General features: G+C 36.7%; 1 protein-coding gene across 13 annotated transcripts in view; it reads right to left on the bottom strand.

Annotated features, from left to right (window-relative positions):
- GPHN (gephyrin) overlaps positions 1–20,831 on the bottom strand; it is a 316,516-nt gene that overhangs the window by 39,001 nt on the left and 256,684 nt on the right. For 10 of the 13 annotated variants that reach the window (XM_030040830.2, XM_030040792.2, XM_041129414.1 and 7 more), the window contains 4 exons: positions 15,483–15,525; positions 11,945–12,082; positions 4,792–4,884; positions 1,260–1,315 (listed from right to left, as the gene is read on the bottom strand). In XM_030040830.2, coding sequence (XP_029896690.1) covers positions 1,260–1,315; positions 4,792–4,884; positions 11,945–12,082; positions 15,483–15,525 — 330 coding nt within the window. Of the gene's footprint in view, positions 1–1,259; positions 1,316–4,791; positions 4,885–11,944; positions 12,083–15,482; positions 15,526–17,914; positions 17,978–20,831 lie in introns of all 13 variants that reach the window. The other 3 variants (XM_030040768.2, XM_030040775.2, XM_041129406.1) reach the window with 1 other exon arrangement.

Genomic DNA, 20,831 nt, shown 5'->3' with positions numbered 1-20,831 from the left:
AGTAATTTTACATATTTTGTATAACAGATTAATTAATCTAAGTTCATGTGAATATCATTATTGAGAAGATGTCTATTATACCGAAGTATAATTCATGATGATGGATGGGAACTACAGCAAAAATTATTTTCCTAGTCCTCTGTATCTATCATGATTAACCAAATTAAATGCCTGTTATACATTTAGGGGTAGTTCAAGTCCATTTTCAAAAAAATGGAACAATCCTGCAACTGGTAATAGTTCTAAAACCTGAAACAACTTTTAAACTGTATCTACTTTATTCAAGACTTTTTTGTTTAGCAGTCAAAATGGCCACACTGTAAAATGCTCATTAAAACCAATCAATCCTTTGACTTCCTGTTACTTATTCCATTTCTGCATCATTTCATATACAATACACAGAATTATAAACTGGGACTTGAAATAGCTAGAGAAACATTTTGGATTAACCCATGCTCTCCTGAAAAGCAGGACTGACAAATTGACAGAAGAAAAAAAGTGGTTGAATGCAACTGATTTTTTTCCTATCACCCCAGTATTAGTACAGGAACATTATCAAATGTACTCTTGAGTTTGAAAGTAAATCCCAAACAGTGCCCATTCATGAATATTTATACAGAACAGCAGGTCATGAATGGGTGCTGCCCTGACTTGCTCTTAAACTCGATCCACGTATCTGCTAAGGTGCAGAAACACTCTTTTGATTTAACAAACAGAAAAGAAGCAATACCACAAACTAGGCTGCTGCCAGGCTTCCTCAAGATTCTTATGATCATTACCTACCTTTAAAGGTTTCATACAAAATTCTTACGCTTTGTTTTGCAGGCATCAGTGTGAAATATGCAAGCAGCTTGTGGAAACAGTTATTGGGCTGACGTCCCTTTTAAAACCTGTCAGCAAGAAGGGGTTAAATCTTGCTTTTCTCTTGTTTATGAATTGTAATGCCACTGGAAACCTTATGTCCTCTAACATTGTACTAGGGCAGAACATTACTGTATGCACTCCTACATGTCAGCACAATGCTCTGAAGTATTTTGGGATATCCTTGCTAGTTCCTTATGTAACCGTACGACCTCACTTTCTGAAATCATGTCCCACGGCACATAGCAGGAGGCTAGGTACAGCTGTGTCCTACTTCATGCCACCTCCAAGAATATTGAGTTTTGGAGCACTAGCAAGGCTTGTAAAAATACAAAGCAAGTATCTTAGAAAATAAAAATACATTAAAAAAAAAAAGAGAGAAAAGAAATTGTGCTCACCTGCTCACCAGCCTGGGATTCCCCTATGATGAATCGATCTCCGGGGCCATCAGCAGCTGTTAAGATGGACAATACAAATAGTAAAGGCTGAACCAAAACAAACGATGCCATTAGAAATTAAGAACAGGAAAACCAAAGGATGGTCTAAAATGCAGTTCTTCAGTGTCACCATGACAAAGGGTATAGAAGTTTTGCAAACATTTTACATTTTAGGTCCTTTTAAGTTGTGTTTATTATTTTGAAAATTACAGGTTCTATGGTACTTTTAACTGAAAATTTCTGGGCAATAAGGGATCAGGTAAAAGGAGATTAGGAGGAATTACATTAGTAACAAAGATTTAAGAGTGCTCATGAGATTATTTTTATAAAAATGTCCACCGTGAGCAAATCTTTTTCCATGTGAAACTAACACAGGGGAACCACGTATTTTGTAAATGTATTACCTATCTTTTTTCTAGACAAGAATGGAATATTGACATTTCTAGATTCTGTCTCTGCCTTTGGAGGAAAATGTGGACAAATGCAGTCGTTACAGACTGTATAGATGACCACACAGGTTTGGCATTTTCTGAAAAGCACTAGGGCTAAGATAATGCAACTTGGACTGCCACATTAGAAGTCTGTGTTCTGTTTCTTTTTGTAATTTTACGAGGTAGCACTGAACTAGTTACCTTATACCTTTCACTGAAGCCATTCTGAAAATTAGAAGTCAGAGATCATTGATTTAACGAACTGAGTCTCCAGGACTTCTAATTTAGCCAAATCTGTATTTTTACAGGGACAACAAAGGCACCATTACTAATGAAGTTTAAGCTTCTGCCTGCCTCAAAGGTCTTTCAGCAAGCTGCATTAGTGGTATTATAGGCTCCACCATGGTGTGAAGCATGTATGGAGCACAAGCAAGTCTGCCTGTCCAAGCACAGCAGCCATGCTGTCAAGAGTCTTCAGACAAACTGGGTTCATATAATCATATTTAAATATTTTTTATTAATTTTAAATCTTTAACTGTCATAAGTTGATTTCCCAGAGATGAAGTCTAATCAGTGACAACCTTTATCTTAATACCTTCTGGTCTATTTTGAAAGCCCTGAATATACAGCTAGATAACCTTATTGTATTGAGAAGAATTGCTTTCAGGAAGGATGCCCATTCAGTCTGTATAATGATTTATCACATTTGTACTCATAATTCAGCTGCAGCTCTGCAGATGATGATCTATGGTACACAGTCATGTTTGAAGACTAATGATTAACTTAACTTTAAAAGCCTATCAACAGCCTAATCTGTGAGCTTTCGAACAAACTCTAAAATAAGAAAGTGGAAAAGGACTCTTCAACTACTTGTCTTTGAATAATGCATATACTACTACTGAATACAGTTGTCAGACCTTCACTGAAAAAAATGCGCTGGGATGATTCGGCAAAATAAAAGAAAAAATTCCCTAATAGCTACATTATTTTAAACCTGATAAAATGCTACTGAATTAGATTTTATTCCCCCATTAATAATGATATGGAGACAAAGTTTATAGAAGATATACAACTGATACAGCTTGAAAAAAGTGGACAAGGTTTTGGGCAAACAGGTTTATGTGACTGAAAGCTAATAGTTTATTTTTTTGTAAAAAATATGCGTTAATGTAGTCAATATTATTTCTGCCTACAAGCTTTGTTTCTTATATCCTGTGATAACAGGTCTACAAGAACAATTTAGAATAGAATAGAATAGAATAGAAAAGAACAGAATGGAATAGAATAATTTCAGCTAGAAGGGACCTACAATGAACACCTAGTCCAACTGCCTGACCACTTCGGGGCTGACCAAAAGTCAAAGCATGTTATTAAGGGCATTGTTCAAATGCCTCTTAAACACTGACAGGCTTGGGGCATCGACCACCTCTCTAGGAAGCCTGTTCCAGTGTTTGACCACCCTCTCGGTAAAGAAATGCTTCCTAATGCCAAGTCTGAACCTCCCCTGGCACAGCTTTGAACCATTCCCACGTGTCCTATCACTGGATCCCAGGGAGAAGAGCTCAGCACCTCCCTCTCCACTTCCCCTCCGCAGGAAGCTGTAGAGAGCAATGAGGTCGCCCCTCAGCCTCCTTTTCTCCAAACTAGGCAAGCCCAAAGTCCTTAGCTGCTCCTCATAGGACATTACGTCCAGCCCTTTCACCAGCTTTGTTGCCCTCCTATGGATGCATTCAAGTACCTTACTGTTACTCTGTTTGAATCCACCACCAAAATTAGGGTCTTGTGAGTTGGTTCGGACAGAAGTTGTTGAAAACGGCGTTCATGATCATTCTGCTCATTCTGCGTGTTTAGTGAGATTGTACTTGTGCTTTCCCTTACCGTGTAGCAATCAGGTTGCAAGACAGCATCTGCTTGATCCCAAGGCCTTTGTCAGTCAGCATTCTACTCAGAGCTCCCCCTCTCAGCTTTTCTCAGTGTTATATTACCTGTATTTCTCTGGCTACATCTGCACTCCCTTGCTGCTATTACTGGTCATTGTGGTCTGCCTGACTCTCACACACGTAGATGACAGACATCTGCAGTCAAACCCGTGTTATACACCTGGAATTTTATTTTTATATCAAATCCATGGGGAAGCTATTGGACTACATCCATTGACTGGGTTTGCAGACAGTCTGCTTCATGGACAGCTGCTTTCCATTGTTTCAGCTGCTAGTAACAAAAAAGATATTTTAATGTCCACTGAAAAAAGTTGGCTATTGTGTCTAAACTTCAACACAGTGTTGCGAAGATTCAACCCCTACCACAATGAATCACTACTAGTATAATGTTCCATCATATATATGTTAATTTTCCTCCATAGATATCTGAGGTGAATATCATTAGCCTTACTTTAAAAAGGGAAAACTGATGCACAGAGAAGCAACTTGCTCAAAATCATGCAGCACCTAGTGGCAAAGCAGAGGATGCATTGAGGTCTCCTGGGATACCACTCGCTGCTTGCTCCATGAAGTCACACTACTAATTCTATTTTATACAGCAACTGCAATATTTTCTAAGTAAAAATGAGATTTTCTTTTGAGGTGCCTCCATAAGAGTACATTCTGATATGTATTTTTGAAAATTCTCTAATGCAATCATAAAATAATTTACAAATAGGAAGCTGGATCTGTGACAGTTCAACGAAGTAAGAGATATAAGAAATTCCCGATTAAATCAAAAACAGAGGAATAGAAGAAGAATCTGTCATTCAGAAACGGATGTTCTGTTACTCTCCTGAATTCTTCATGTTTCCAAGAAACTCACTAGCAACACAGGTGCATGTCCATGAGCGCACATGGATGTACTTTTGCTCACGTACATGTGTATCCACTTAAAAGATCTGAATTGAACTTTATTGTCTTCCTTCAACACAGCTGCATTCTACGTAACTGTGACTTCAGCAATGATCTGAATGAAATCTCAACCAAAATAACCTCTGCTGGATCCAAAATAGGTGAATTAGCATGTTATAAAGTGGTTTTACAGACGCTATACTGCATGTCTACAAAGTGAGTGTTTACCTCTGACAGCATAGCCATCTTTTACTGATGCTGGAAATGGTGGTAGATTATCTTTTGCATATACATCTTGAGCAAGGACTCGGCCCATTCCATCTAGAAAAGACAAAAGAGAAAAGACCATGCTCCATGTCATTACAGCTAGTGAAACAGAAAAAAAGTGAACAGCAGTGTGCTCTGATGGATGAAATGTATGTGTATGTGACATGAATAAACCTCTCAGGTTTTTGATTTCTGCCTCTACATAAATGAAAAAAGACTGGACTCTGAAAGTACTGATGAAAGATTTTTTCAGTAAGCTGTGTTCCTGGTTATAGTGAAATTGTTGACAGTAGATCTGAATACCAGGTATCCAAACGCAGAGGTAATAGCTCTGATACAGGATCAGACAGAAAAAAACCCAAGTATTTGTTTCTTCAGGACAAGCTTTTCTCCTGAAATCTTTTAAAAATACATACTTCTGTGTATTTCAATTTTAAAAGAAAAGTTCTTTTTTTTTAAAAGCTTTTAAAGTAACATTTCAAAAGTGAATCCTGGGTGCAAAAGGTGAGAGAGGAGGGATTGAGCCCAGAGGACTCAACATAAACAGTAATGATAGGCAAGTTTCCATAAACTGACAAAGTTTTGCAATAGATTAACTTTGCCTAATTGCTGAGAGCATTTCTGCTTAATGGAGGGTAAGTGCACGTAAGTGTCAGGATTATATATGTAAATTTACGCTGCTATAGTTCTAAATATTTTAATAGGTGTTTCGAACATACTCTTTCCCTTCACTTAGCAACTATGACTGATGAGTTGTAATTCGGCTCTGTCTCACTGTAGAGACTGATACGAATTACTTCACCCTCAGTCAAGTATGCACTATTAGTTTGCTTTTAAGGCATCAGCAAGAGCTTTCTTTTAGTATGATATGGAACAGAATGGAAAATATGTATCTTATCCCTTCATACAGTGGGAGAGTGAGAAAAAAGATTTATTACATGTGTGACTGAATGGGCTGGGAAGGGGCACATGGGTCAGAACCACTGAGATCAGTTTAATCCTAGTATATCTAAGTAGAAGGGAAGCTCATCTCGTAATAGAGACCACAGCTCTTCCGAGTGCGTTGTGGCACAGGAAGGCAATATCCAGCTGAAAGTATGAAGGAATGAGAGGATGCATGAATACTTCTGCCAGGAGAATTTGCGTGAATATGTACTTTATAGATTATGATCTTTCAGACATGCCAAAAAAGAGAGACATAAATAAAGGGTGTTTCTTGTTTTACAGACAGGGAAATCGATGTAGTTCTGGATTTGCTGGGAAGGCAGAAGACCTACCATTGCACAATAAATGGACAGGTTTTGTTAAAAAGTGCACCTACTTGATTTGAAAATGTTCAGCTCCAGTGAAGTGGTATTATAATGGAGATTATATTTTACTTATTAACACAAAGTTATTTAGTTAGTAATTAATTATAATAACAACTATAACATCATTGTGCTCCCATCCATATGTATCAACTTTCAGCCTGAGGTGAATATTTATGTTGCATTTTTGAAACAGGTATTGCCATGAAAATGCTAATAAAACCTGCTAAAGCCACTAGAAAAGCACCTTTCTGATGGCTATTAATACGTCTGTGTATCACTGCGCATCACTGTCTGCGATACACAATACAGAAGTTATTAGAAAGCTCATGAAAGCTTGTACACGTGCACTGAATAAAGGAATGCAGACACAGACATTTAAATTATAGCATAGAAAAGGCAGCTATCAAAGGCCTAGTAGAAACACCCTCTGTTCATAGATGCACAAAATCTCATACAAAAGTGATGCTTCTAATTTTAGCAGGCATGTTGTGTCTTCATTTTACTTCTTGTCTGCATGCAAAGTCACACCAATTAGAGCAAAGTTGAACAGTATGTTCCTGGCATTCTGCCATGCAATATTTGAAGAGAATAAATAGCCAACCAGTAGCGGGAATGAATTTCATTAAGGGGGGGAAAAAGTAAGAATTATTTGCTGAAGCCATAGGCATTTAAAATGAAGCAAGTCAGCAAATAAAGGACAATCTGAAGTACCTCTGTACTCTCCTTTATTTCAGCAATTATTTTAGAAATACACTGTTTGACCTTATCTTGATTAAATGTAATTCAAAAAAGATGTTCTGAAATATTTTCATGTCATCAAACTGCCCCTTGTGATGCCCACAGCTTTCTGATTCTAACACAAAATGCAGAATTACATTAAACTCACTTTTCAAAGTTGGGTATTTTCTAAAGCTTAGCTGGTGAAACTGGTACAGTTCTGTGAAGAATTTTGATTTCTCAGGGTATTGGTACTGCGATAAAGCAGTGAGACAGGTATTGTACTAGAGGTGATGGATTTGCTCCCATTTTGTAAATATTGCCCTGGTAGCACTTCAGTGTGATATGAAAAGGCAATGCTATCAAAATAATCAGCTAGTTTGAAATGAATAAGCAATGGAAAAAAATGTCCAAGCTCTACAGAAGTTACAGGGCTCTTGGACTAGATCAGAAAAAACTGCTCCATTCTGAGGCTTAAGCCCATGAAGTGTGGACTGCCTCTGCTTTGTACTTTTAGTATCAAACTTCTGCATCTTCTTAGTTTCAGAAGAATTATCATTATCATGCTGTCTAGAAACTTAACCTTATATACCCAGGGACCAATGTTCAGGTAACTGCACTTAGCTGGAATAAAAGGCTAATTGGGGGCTTCATACCAGATATTGATGATGGCAGGTGGGAAATATGCTTCAGATGCCTTTGGTTTATGGCACTTCTGTAAAAAGTTTTAGGACTTTCCATTTTTTTTTTTTTTTAATATGGAAGAGGCTAAATGACCTATACAGGCACTAAGCAATACACTTACCAATGTGAAAGTTATGTTTCAAAAGATGACTTTACTCATCCTCCCCCTTATGTTAGGAGAGAATAGATTTGAGAGACTACAGCATGCCTTGACTTAATCAAGAATAAAGTCAGGACTGTACTGGCTACTTGTACAGAGTAACATTCAGCAGCTTTATTTAGGAGGATGAATACTATGTAATATGTTTAGTAATGTAAATAAATCAGGTTAAAATTAATTAGGTAATTTTTTAATGAAATAAATTGCAGTCCTAGAACTTTAAACATTTCACTTTCCTTACAGAGAAACTGTGCTCCTGAAAGGTAATTTTCAGGAGCTCAGTGTTAATTCAAGACACAAAACCACGAAGAAAACAAACACAGCACAATAGTGCTTTTCTGAGTACAGTTAATTAGGATTCAGGTCTCCAGGACTACATTTTTATTATCTCCTGAAATTACAGGTATATTAACTGAAAAATAAATGAATACATAATGAAGAGAAAAACTGGTTCTTAATTAACTGTATTCGTCAAAATAAAATTTTTTTAGCAAACTAACATATATGTGTGCGCATGCATGCATACACACACATATACATATATAAGCCTATACAAAAAAATCCCATATATTTGTCTGTATAACACTACGGTGATCACTTAAGAACTTCTGAAAATGAGATTCCATTTTGAGATTTGTGTCTGTAGATAAAGATAATTGAATTTCCAGTTCACAGACATTTCCATCACAGACACAGATGTATCCTTTAGGATGTCTCCTAAAGGCTCAATCCTGAAATTTCATACTATGTATTAGGAAATCTTACAGTGCTAAAATAAGTGTATACTTGTTGAAAAATAAATTGGGAGATAGAATTTTGCATTACAGTGCAAAAATATGAAGGAATATGTCTTTGTTAATATTTTCATTGGTGGTACAATTATGTGAAAAACCAAGAACGTATCTCTATAGCTGATGATCTTACCATGTATCTAACTCTTTTATTTTGGGTGGGAGGGAAGAGGGTCATAAGTGAAGTGTCTTAGCAGACTCGGAACATTATTTTTTAAAGAATAACAGTGCCAGCAATAATAATCAATATGTTCCAGACTTAGAAGCAATATCAACTAAGATATTATAAAGTATATTACAATACCTTCTCTTACCTTGACAGCATATTCCCATATAGTAGAATAAGAACAGAAGCAACCAAATTGCCTTTTGACAAATTAGAGTATATAAAACTCTATAGAGAATATAAGCATCTAGCTAAGACCAATTACTGCCATTCTATCTCTGTAAGGACATTTTGAAGACCATGTAGTCTGAATAGAATCACTCTGTTATTGGTATGGTAACATTATCAGTATTAACACAAAACTGTTACTTAGTCCATATTTTGAACGGTTTTTAATATTAAAATAAAATACACGGTGAAATCTTGTCCAAAGCATGTTGCAGCAAGAAATCATATATACTGTGATTTTGTCTGATTTCACCATAGTTCTAATGAAGAAGCTTACAAATCAGATATATGAAAAAGCTGCTACCTACTGTTGATATAAAATGCTTGCACAAAGACTGGTGTATACATATAAATAGATGGCGACGTTGTTGTTCTATAGATCAACATACATGTAGCATGTGAGGATTATGCTTATTCTCTGTCTTCCTAGAAAATTTTTAGCCATATTTTATTAACTTCTAGGGAAAATACAGCTTCTGTCCAGAAATACAACAGCAGCAATACAAAAACATTGTGAAACAGTATGTAAGTTTTCATCCAGAAGTGTAAAAAATAGAGAGATGGAGAAAAAAGAAAATAAAGATAAAAGGACAAGAGAATAAGACATATTTATAGACTCAAGGACAAAAAAAGGAAAAATAACAGCTTAGCGATACTTGTTTTTCCGTATAATCAATACAACCCAAACTCAAGAACTTATTTCTTCACTTAGTTTTGCACTAGAGGTTTAAAAAGTCAAAACTATTTTTATGTAAAAAGGAATAATAATGCTACAGTACCTTAACAGTACCTTATGTAGCAAAATAAACATATGCTGTGCTTATTTTTCAGGGAGGTACATGCCGGATTTTTATCGTTTATTTCAGGAGTTCAGTGTCATGTACATAGCACCTATTTGGACTAAATGTACCTAACACTGTGGCTCATCATACTGACCACAAAGGGCTGTCTTAGCAAAGACATTTAACTGACAGCTATCCAAAAAGATCTAATAACTATGCTCAGGCATTTATGCCTTAATGCCTTCTTCTAATCTGCACACCATTATGAAAGTGCAGGGTGTACTATGCATTCCTTGTTGATCCAGTATTGGTGCTGTTCTGAATGCAGGATATGCAGCATCTTCTCTGAGATCTGCTTTGTGCTACCAAGGCACAGGGGAGTGCTGATCTCCACTTGGAGTGACTAAACGCACAGGTGGGATTCTACGTACAGTCTGCTAAATCAGTATGTCAATATGAAGGCATCTCAAAGGTTTGTGGTAGGCGAAGAGCATGAAAGCTTTGAACTTTCAAGCCAAAAGACAGAATACCCCATTTGGAAACCACTTGTACCACTCTGCTATCTGGAGTCCAGTGATGTCCTGAACGTTTTGCCTCTTGAGGCTTGTGGTTCCACTATCTCTTTGCTCACCACCTTACCTTTGCAAAATCTGGAGGAATCCCTGGAGGAGGTTTCCTCTTCCCTACCTACTTGAGGATTACTTGTAGCATGCTTCCCATCATGGTTTTGTTCTGTGCCAAGAAGACTCTCTCAGATTATGCCCAGGCTTGGTGTAAGGGTGTGCTGGTTTTGGCTGTGATAGAGTTAATTTTCTTCATAGTGGCTTGTATGGGGCTATGTTTTGGATTTGTGCTGAAAACAGTGTTGATAACACAGGGATGTTTTCATTACTGCTGAGCAGCGCTTACACAGAGCCAAGGCCTTTTCTGCTCCTCACTCCACCCCACTGGCAAGTGGGCTGGGGGTGCACAAGAAGCTGGGAGGGGACACAGCTGGGACAGCTGACCCCAACTGGCCAAAGGGGTATTCCAGACCATATGACGTCATGCTCAGTCTATAAAGCTGGGGGAAGAAGGAAGGGGGGGATGTTTGAAGTGATGGTGTTTGTCTCCCCAAGTAACTGTTACACGTGACGGAGCCCTGCTTTCCTGGAGATGGCTGAACGCCTGCCTGCCGATGGGAAGTGGTGAACAAATTACTTGTTTTGCTTTGCTTGCGTGTGCAGCTTTTGCTTTACCTATTAAACTGTCTTTATCTCAACCCACAAGTTTTCTCATTTTTACTCTTCCGATTCTCTCCCCCATCCCACCGGGGGGAAGTGAGCAAGTGGCTGTGTGGGGCTTAGTTGCTGGCTGCGGTTAAACCATGACAAAGGGATAGCAGAAGCAAGGGAGACACCTAATACGCATTATGAACACACTGTTTCAGGAGGGAGGATAGTTTAGCTGAATAAACACGAGAGGTGCCCTGCTAATTCCTTTTAAGGTCAGAAAATGGCTTCGCCTATCCTCATTTATTTACGAGTATAGACACAGTTACAAAGTCTGACATTTTGCCTGCTGTTTGGTGCCTTTTAAGACAACCTCACTGTATAAATCATTAACAGTTGCCCTTGATAATAAAGTTTCAATAAATCAAACATTAAATGCAAGTAAGTATCAGAAAAGGATCAAAAGTAGTGGTGGAATAGAAAGGGAATTATGCGGCCTTTATGAGAAGAGGCGGCAAACTCTGGAATGACTAGTAGGCCAAGTAGGATCTGGAAAAACAGACTGAGACAAACTGTAAAAGATATAGACATGGAAAAAAGTGACCTGGAATCAATAATCACTTTGATCTGATCATTAATCTCAGACTGGAAAGGGGGTTTAGTGAGAATCTCCCGCAGTAAAGAGAAGAGTGATTGATCACAGTACAACTTGGAGCTACTTGGCATCTACAAAAGTCTAGTGTCAAATCAACCAGTGAGGCAAACTGTGGTTTCCATGTTTTAGCTTTGTTGCATATAACACAGACCAGAAGAAAATTAATTTATATATTTAATTAGAGTTCCATTACAGATTCCGTCAGGGAGCAGCACTGAGCTCAGTCAACATTCTCTTGACTTTGAAAGGAGACTTCTGCTCCTGTTATTGGCATTTCCTAAAGCAGTTTCTCCTGGAGAAGGTAGTGTCTCAGACACATCACAGCATTAATAAAAGAGCAAGTGCATAAGAAGGTTGTAAAATAAGGAAATAATTACCCTAATCCTCACAAAGAATCCAACTTAAAATACCTCTGTAATTGATGATTTCTGTTCCAAGCACTGGGGTCATCTCCAGAACTGTGATGAAGGCCTTGTCCATAGATGTCAATGGGAATGGAGACATGCGGTGTCTTCTTGCTACCTTGGTAATGTCAACAGCACTGTGACCTGCAACAAGAGAGCACCAAGTTTATGTATGCTACAACGTGTAGATGTACACAGTGATGTTCATTTAAACCACTTTACTGAAATTAATCCGGCACTCTGGGGTAAATTAAATTAGTTATCACTATTGAGCATTTATGTCAGACACTGGGAAGGCACTTTATTCAACTAGAATCAAAAGAGAGATTTAAAACAAATGCACTTTACAGTTGAAAAAGTTCACAAAAATGTATATCCTTACTTGTCGTGAAAAACATACCAGAAGTCTTGCTGAGCATAAAAGGATCAGTTAATCAGAAACAGAAACCCTTCAAGGTGATGCAGTATTTTATACTGAGGATGATAATCCGAGGCTAACTCAGTTCTATGAACTATGAACTCAGGGCGATTCACTCCTCATTCTGTTCTCAACAAACACATCTCTGTGCTATGTGCAGTGCACAGCTAAAACATAAAAATGGACACTATCCCGGGGAGATTGCAATCCAAGAGTGAGATGGGAGTCAAAAGGTTTGAAAGGAGGATAGAGGGAAGTACAATGAAATCACTGGACAGTCAGGACAGCAGTGTTTCCAACTAGTAGGCATCCTACCCATTGTCAAGATTTTGTAGTCACCATAGCAAAGTGACATTTAAATATAATTTAATATAAATATAATGTAAGTATAATTTGAGTGAAGGTAGTAGGATAGATTAATGGAAGTTTACTTTTCCCATGTATGAGGGACAGGTTGGGAGAAAATATGACAAAAGTTGTTTGCAGATGAAGCCAGCAGCATGTTTGATTTCTTGATACTTACTGAGAGACTAAACAAGGGGACAACAAGCTTTGAAGGATTTTGAAAGTGAAGATAAGCAGCTGAAGAGAGGGAACTATTGCAGGAATACATAAACAAGAGTAACAGATAAAAACCAGAAGATTAAGAAAATGACATCTGTAGAAGTATCTTGAATGGATTTGCCTAGAAAAAGAAGGTATTTATGAGAGCCAAAGTGGATGACGTTCTATATGTAATATGTAATGATATTCCTAAAGCAACATAAATTACAATAAGATAGCATTAACAAATAATAGAAACTAATTTTTAATTACATGATTTTGGTTTGCAGTAGCTACCTAAATACCCCATTTGCTGCTGCACATGCCTTCACATTCTGGAACAAAACATATTATTGCTTTAAATGTAGTCTTCTAATAAAAAATAAGTACAAAAATAGTAAAACAATCATGCAATCTAACTTTTTCCTTCAGAAGAGAAGGTCGCTTCATCAGTCTGTATATACAAAATTTCTTTCAGCACTGATGCATGCTTGTCTCTCTATGTGGGAGATTGTTCATTAATTTATTTTGTGCTGTTAACACAGTAACTATCTTTAAGAGGAAGAAGTAGAGACAAACAAAAATGCCCACCTAATTCCAGTCCCAAGGAAGATTCTGGAAGAAATCTCTTTGTACGTATTTAGAAAATAACATGATGATAAAAGCAGGCACTGCGAATTTGTCAAGCACAAATAATTTCTAACTGACTTAATTCCTTTCCTTAACATAGCAGTTGGCATACTGAGGAAAAGAGAAACAGCTGATGAGATATACTTTAACTATATTAAGACTTTTCACACTCTTAAACATGGCTTTCTCATAAGCATACTAGGGAGAAATGATCCAAATTAAACTATTGTAAGACAAAACGTAACTAGTGGAAAAACTGCATTCCTGGACTTAATAAGAGGGATGTCCCTAGCAAGCTTATATTTTCCATTATTATGCCTGTATTTTGTTAGCAACCTTATAAAAATGAGGAAAAGGAAAGAACAGCATGTGAGACAGAGTCGAACTTCCCATACCTTCCTCTGCATAGAGAAAGAGACCCTGCTTAGCAGCACCATAATTCCTGCAGGTCCAGCAGATTGCACACAATATATGTTAAAAACCTTTTCCTGACTGTATAAATTAAGAAACTATTTTCTTAAAAGGAAAAGTTGGAAAAAATGAAGGAAGATGCTAGGAAAAAATATGTCACAGCAGTGAAAGCTGGGGGAATTGTGTCCCAGCAAACAACCTTTTTGCTACAGGCATTAGGTGCTTTAATGTTTATGTGGTACTGCTACCTAAAACTCATTGTTAACTACTTCAGAAACTAACATTTCACCTCTTTAACCCTTAAAACGTGAATGAATTCAGAGGCTTTGAATGCTTTGAATCGTGCCCAGATACCTTCAGATTTGGAACTCTGTGTCTAACACGTGTCATTTGCTTAAGTCAGAGGTTCTGTTAAAAGCTACAGAGAAATGCGTTCTTCAACACAGTGTTTTTGAAAATAGATAAAATCCCCTAATCTCTGACAACTTTGTTCCAACACCAAAAGTATCACTGATTATTTCTGCAAAAGAAGTCAAGAAAATACATACTCAAAAATAGAGCCCCTTCAGGTTTAACACTAGCATGAATAACCTTAACGAAGACAGGAAGAAAGATGCATGTGTTACTACTGACCCTTCTCTCTCCCTATTTCTCCCTACAAACAAATGCTAACTCTTCTTTTAGAGGTATCATACATTTAAACAGACCCAGAGACAAACAAATAATGATTTTTAAATTCTAAAAGTGGTACTTTTTAATTACAAGTAAATGACATTAAACAACAACTCAGATCTTCCCAAGTTATCTTTCACTAATGTCAAATGTTAGATGGCTCTAAAAATAACTACTTACATTAAGCAGCATTTTGTATGACAAACTAATCCTCTAGCTTTGAAGCAGCTAAGTCAATTGGTTGCATAAGGGAGAAAATTCCTCACAGCTTCCTCTCTTATCACCGAAACAACTTCTTATTCTTGTTGTTATATATATATATATCTACACACATGCATATGTTGGATCAAATTTTAGACTAGGAAAGATTTCCATAAAACAAAGGAAAAGAATTGTGTAAATTAAAGAACAGGTCATTCGGATCAAATCTGAATTCTTAACCTTTACATTTTTTGGTTTGGTTTTATGTAACCCAACATTCAATTTCATGTTCAGGTATGAAAATAAAAATAATATATATTTAACTTGAGAATTTCCATTTTCATTGAGTGTTGATTCTTTTTGCCCACAGAACTTGCACACATACGATCATTTACAACAACACATCACCACAAACAACACAGACCTTCACATCATTAGAAGACCAACTTGGAAGAAAAAATTAGAAGGCAACTATCCATTAATACATGAACACTATGAGCTATTTACACTTTTATTTTCTCTTTGGACTGAATTGCATTGTCTTAAGTTATTAAATTTCTTCTGCAAACCCACTTATGTCCCAACCATATCCTTCTCTTTTCATCTATCATTTGCTGCCTTCTGAGCCGTCTTAGTTTCTCAACAGAGCTATGAAGTTTCAGTACTTACTTGCTCTAAGGATGTTCTCCTTGCTGCTGCACCTAGACTGGACCTGCAGAGAGAGCACAGAGCCTATGAGCTACAGAAGTTAACAAGAATGCATAATACAGAGATATAATGGGCAAGCTCCTGGGATCTAAGACAGAGGCTATACATATTTTCAACAACATTCTTACATACTCTACATGACATAAGTATATTTAAGCAGAAGGGTAGTAGCTGATGGTCAGAACCTGATACAAGCAATTTGATGCACCCTCCCTGCCCCCCAAGAAACAAGATGGCCTAAGGACAGTAACAGAGTAAATTCAAAGAACACAGTGGCTAAAATTATGTGTTAAGCTTCAGTTTAAAACAGAAAATCCACATTTTCTTACACAATTGTAATTACAGTAACTCTGAATCTAGGTCCTGTTTTATGACTAGACAAAATACTAATATAACTATATTATCATGACCTACTTTAAAATTCTATTATTGATATTTTCAGGTATTATAGAAAGAGTTTAAAATACTCAATTTAGATTGTGTTGACTCTGAAGATATTTAATAAGACTTCCTTTGCAATCGTATAAGCAACTCACAACTGTATAAACAGCTCCTGGCTGGAGCCAGATAAATTTACTCAGTTGTTTCTTTTAAGTTAAAAGAAATGCTATGTTCAGTATGAATTTTACAGTGCAATTCTACTTTAAAAAGTAACTGTGTGAGAATGACAACTGGTTTCTCAACAAATCCTCTTCCTAGATGCTCAGCTGCCACTGTGCTATTCCAGATACTTTAGTCTGACTCCAGGGAAATGGGAGGATTCACATTGGTCTAATATTCTAGTAACACTGGATATTTAGAGTTCCATTTGTTTACCATGCAGATTTAAAAAAACAATTGTTTTTTGAAGAGTATCAGTCCTGTAAACACAACACAGTTCAAACCTTATCTATACTGAAACATCAGCTCTTGTTAATTCTTCGCAGGTTTGGAAAGATAGCACACTGTATAATAACACTGAAGTTGCAAGTTTTTAGATGAACTGATTTGAACAGCAGTCTATCTTCTGGTAGGTCAGCTGACTGAACTGGTAACGCTTGCATAAAAAGCTCTTTGTGTGGACAAAACCCAGCTAAAGTACTTCACAGGAAGACAAACCTCTGAGAGAGTATGAACGGAATCTTTCTCTATTTTACTTTATTGACACATGTATTGCGAAATTTTAGTGAGAGGACTAATAAAGTAGAATGGTGTACATGCGGTGAAAGAAGTGGAATAGCACAGGTGACGCTGAGGGTGTAACTTCCCTGCAGAACATTTGTCTCTGCTGTAAAGTGAAGGAGTGAATCCAGATTATCTTTCAGACTACAGTTTCAATTTGCAGTTACAGAAAAATTACCTAGAAAGTGAGTATGTATGATCTAACAATTGATGAAGAATGGTACATACTCAAGCCCCAAAAAGCTGTGTTCAGAAAGGAACAACCATTTAAGGCTGAAACCGACTGTGCCCCAACTTCTAAACCTCTTTCTTCTGTTCCACAGCAGCTTGCCCCAAATGTATATTCACATAAAAAAATTGGATTCTACAGCGCAACACAGTCTACTTATTGTAATGGAATAACTTATGGAAAGTAATGTTGCAACTTAGAGTGGGTTATGGTGTCCTTCCCTGAAAAAAACTGTTGTTTAAAAAAAAAACAAACAGAAAAAACCCAAACCCTCCCTCCTTCCCACCAAAAATACTATACAAGAAAACTGCAAACAAAATATTGATGATGCTCAAATTTGGCCCAGAGTTGTTTTACCAGATTTCAAAGGCATGACATGAACTCTCTTTGGAAGAAGTAAATATTTACCTATAATTTACCAAAGGACAATTCTGGACCAAAAAGATGGTATAATGGTAGGAAAGAAAGCACAAAAGAGGGAGAGGCAGAGAGGGGCACAGAGAGAGAGAGAGAGAGAAAGAGAGAAGCAGGATGGATGTGGCAAGGCAGAAGATGGTGTATGCAAAAGGAGACATGGGCCTATGTGTGTAAGACTACTGTTTAAAATGGAAGAGGCTCTCTTATTTCTCACTGAAAACCATATGAAAAGAGAAAACGAGGAATGGGCCTGCTGCAAAATAACCAAGCGATTCAGCAAACTGTGGAATGAAACTCAGTGAGATAACATAGTCCTAAAGAAAAAGGCAAAAAACCAAAAATACAAAACACAAACATTTGAAACAATCTACTAAAACAAACCAAGTAAAATATGTGATCCAAAGGACACACATAAAAGCTACTAGAGAAGGAGGAAAAATGTTAGCAGACAAAGACAGTGCTAAAGAAGTAAAATGGAAGTCAAGAGAGAGTCTTCAACAAAGTGGAGGAACAGAAGGAGCCCAAACCCATAGCGCAAAGCAATGTTTGCGAATGGAAAACAGCTCCTTTGAGCAGTAATAGTTACTCTCGAGTTGTAGCCTCTATTCCTCCTCAGTTCATCTTTAAGCCCTTCCAACCTATAGTGGAGCTAGTGTATGGACAAAAACAAGAGATTTATAATGAACAGAGCAGCTGAGATTTGCAGATCAAATCTTCTAATATAAAAAACGTGCTGACAAAGTTTTGCTCTTACAGTGTCCAAATGACAATGGTAACAAAAGACAGCTGGCTTCACACGCAGCCTCGTACAGGTCATTTTTTTAATTCTGTGCACACAGAGGACTTTAAATTTCCTTTTTGATTTCTTACACCCAGCCTACAGTTTCCATGTTATCACTCACCTGATGGGCAACATATGCAGTATGAGAAAGAATTTGCTTCCCACAAATTTTAAAAGCAGCTGTGGAAGAGGAATCCATGATAATAAAATAAAAGGCTTGATCAGCTAGACTTGATCGTTTCCCAACCTATGCTCACAGCTGCAGAATACAAACCATGTTTTAACATAACTGACATCAAAATTAGTTATTACATAAAACTTCTGTTTGTTTAATATGAATTGCACATTGATATCCTAAATGTTATTTTTAAACAAAACTGCAGTAAAATATGATTTTGAATAAAACCCACCACTTCTCTAACACATACAGTTTTAGCAGCAATGGAGCTTTGTATAAATGGGGTCATGTGCTTTAAGTGCCTTTTATCATATTCATTATTTGTATGTTTTACTACTTTGTTATTTGTGACATTTATGAAAAATCTGTATTCTTTTCACAGCTACTGCTAAGTAAAGAATCCATATTACATTGCATATAGCACCATGACTGACTGGGGCAAGTGATTAGTAGTATTATTTACTAGAATTCTTCTCATTCACAAGTAGTTACAGAAATAACAACCTATGGCTGTCTCTCCTTTCACAGGGAAAGTATAGATTTATTGTTTGTCCATTCTACAGCCTCTTGGCTCACAATGTACCTTGGCAGAAGATACAGTGGGCTACCAGCCAGTACCATTCCGCTGCATAGTTCAGGCAGAATGTAACCAAACCCAAAGCATTCAATTCACATTACTCTGGTTTTTAAGCAAACTGGATTTTATGTTCTTTAAGATATAATTTCATCATGCTGGAATGCAGAGTAAGCTTTCTCCCATAGACTGAAGTAGTAAATAGAATGTGAAATAAAGTACTCAAAAATAAATTAAAGGAATGGTAAAATAAAGAGTCCTGCTGACAATTTCTATCTATCAGTCATGACTGGTTTGAAAAATGAAATCAATGACTGTATTAAATTGGATTTATTTAAATCTACATGGTATGTTTTGCTGCAAATAAAAATCAGTCCACGAAATTTTTTTTTACAAGAAAAATAGAAAAAAGACACAAAGAAAAGTTCATGCTACAAGTGAAAAATTCACGTGAAAAATAAAGAAAAAAAGAAAACTGAAAAACCCTTTAACACTTTACCATGACTGTTAGGAATGGTTAGAGAAATTACTTACCTTTTTAAAGTCATAACAAGATTAGCACAGAGTATTAAGTCAGCTCTTCATTATGGGAGGTACAATTAAAAGCCATTGGTTATAATAAAACAAATTGCTACACAAAGATGAAGAGTTTCCAGCCCAATATGAAAAGCTAACTCTTATGGGAGTACATTTCAACTCAATTTTACAACATGAAGAACAATTCAGAACAATGACATCAAAACATGAGTTATCACCAACAGAAAGAACCCATTTCTCAGGAACACAGAGCCTGTAGGAGGCTAACCCATGATCTTTATCGTATATGGGAAAGCACACTGCTCCACTTTTAGGAAAGCATGCAGAATGTGGAACCACCAGCAGAAACCCAAACATACATACAGACACAGAGGACTAAGGTACAGCAAAGGGAATGAGTTCGCCAAGCTGTAATGAAGGAAGCAGGGTATGCAAAGCACAGCAGCCATTAACAACTTAAGAACCCTATTCCTCTAACTGTCTCAAGAACACCAGGCAGGCCTGTTTATGAGGCATTGCACCTACTACAACTTACTGTCAGTGAGAAAGTGCATAACTCATATAACCTCTCCTTGAAACTTCAGCAGTTTTATGATGACAATTTATTCTCTGTGATGTGGGAAAGTACGCTGCTGCTGCTTTTTTTCTACATGTGATTTATTAGTAATTACATGGTCTGAGTTCTGTACAATATACTCTGTGCACATGCCATTTAAATGGTCTCTCACATACTTGCCTGCTTTAAATAGATTTCAAATCACATATGATCTGATTTATAACTGTAGGGGTTTGCACGGTGTCTCTCCCCTAAAACACCTTTTCCCCCCTAAGAGTGCAACATACATTAATCAGTACCTGTAAATAAATACATAAAATAAAACTAAACCATGAATAACAATGTCTCAAACTGGTGTGATAATACTGTAAACATTGATTTTGGCCTGTTATTCTAAGCAATATACATAAGGTTAAACTAGGAGCAAATTGAAAACTGTAATGAAATACATTGGTTGGTTTCATTAAAAAAATTGTTTTAAGAAGAACAGAGAGAATTGCTTTGATTGAATTAATATGGAATATAAAAATGAAGTGGTTAAAAAAAATTCACAGGAAAAGTGTATCTGGAATTGTGTACCTCAGAAAACATTTAACAAAGTATTTGAGGATTAAATAATCCTATTACAAGATGCCATCTTCCTATTTCAGGAATGCACTCCTATTCAAAAAGAACTTTTATACTGAGCTGAATATGCAACGTCTTAAGAGTATGCTTTATGGCCATCTGAATTAGGACTAAAGTCAGTTAGAAAATACAGAATCATTTTTTCTTGTTACACTGAGAACACCTCTGAAAGGGAAAGGAAAGTGAGGTCAAGGAATTTGATAGCAGCAGACATTACTCATTAATACATTTTTAAAAAAGGAGTGGCACT

This window comes from Aquila chrysaetos, chromosome 2 (genome assembly GCF_900496995.4).
Source record: "Aquila chrysaetos chrysaetos chromosome 2, bAquChr1.4, whole genome shotgun sequence".
NCBI classification, from domain to species: Eukaryota; Metazoa; Chordata; class Aves; order Accipitriformes; family Accipitridae; genus Aquila; species Aquila chrysaetos.
Note: the sequence above shows the minus strand (reverse complement) of the source record. Positions and strands in the feature narration are given on the sequence as shown.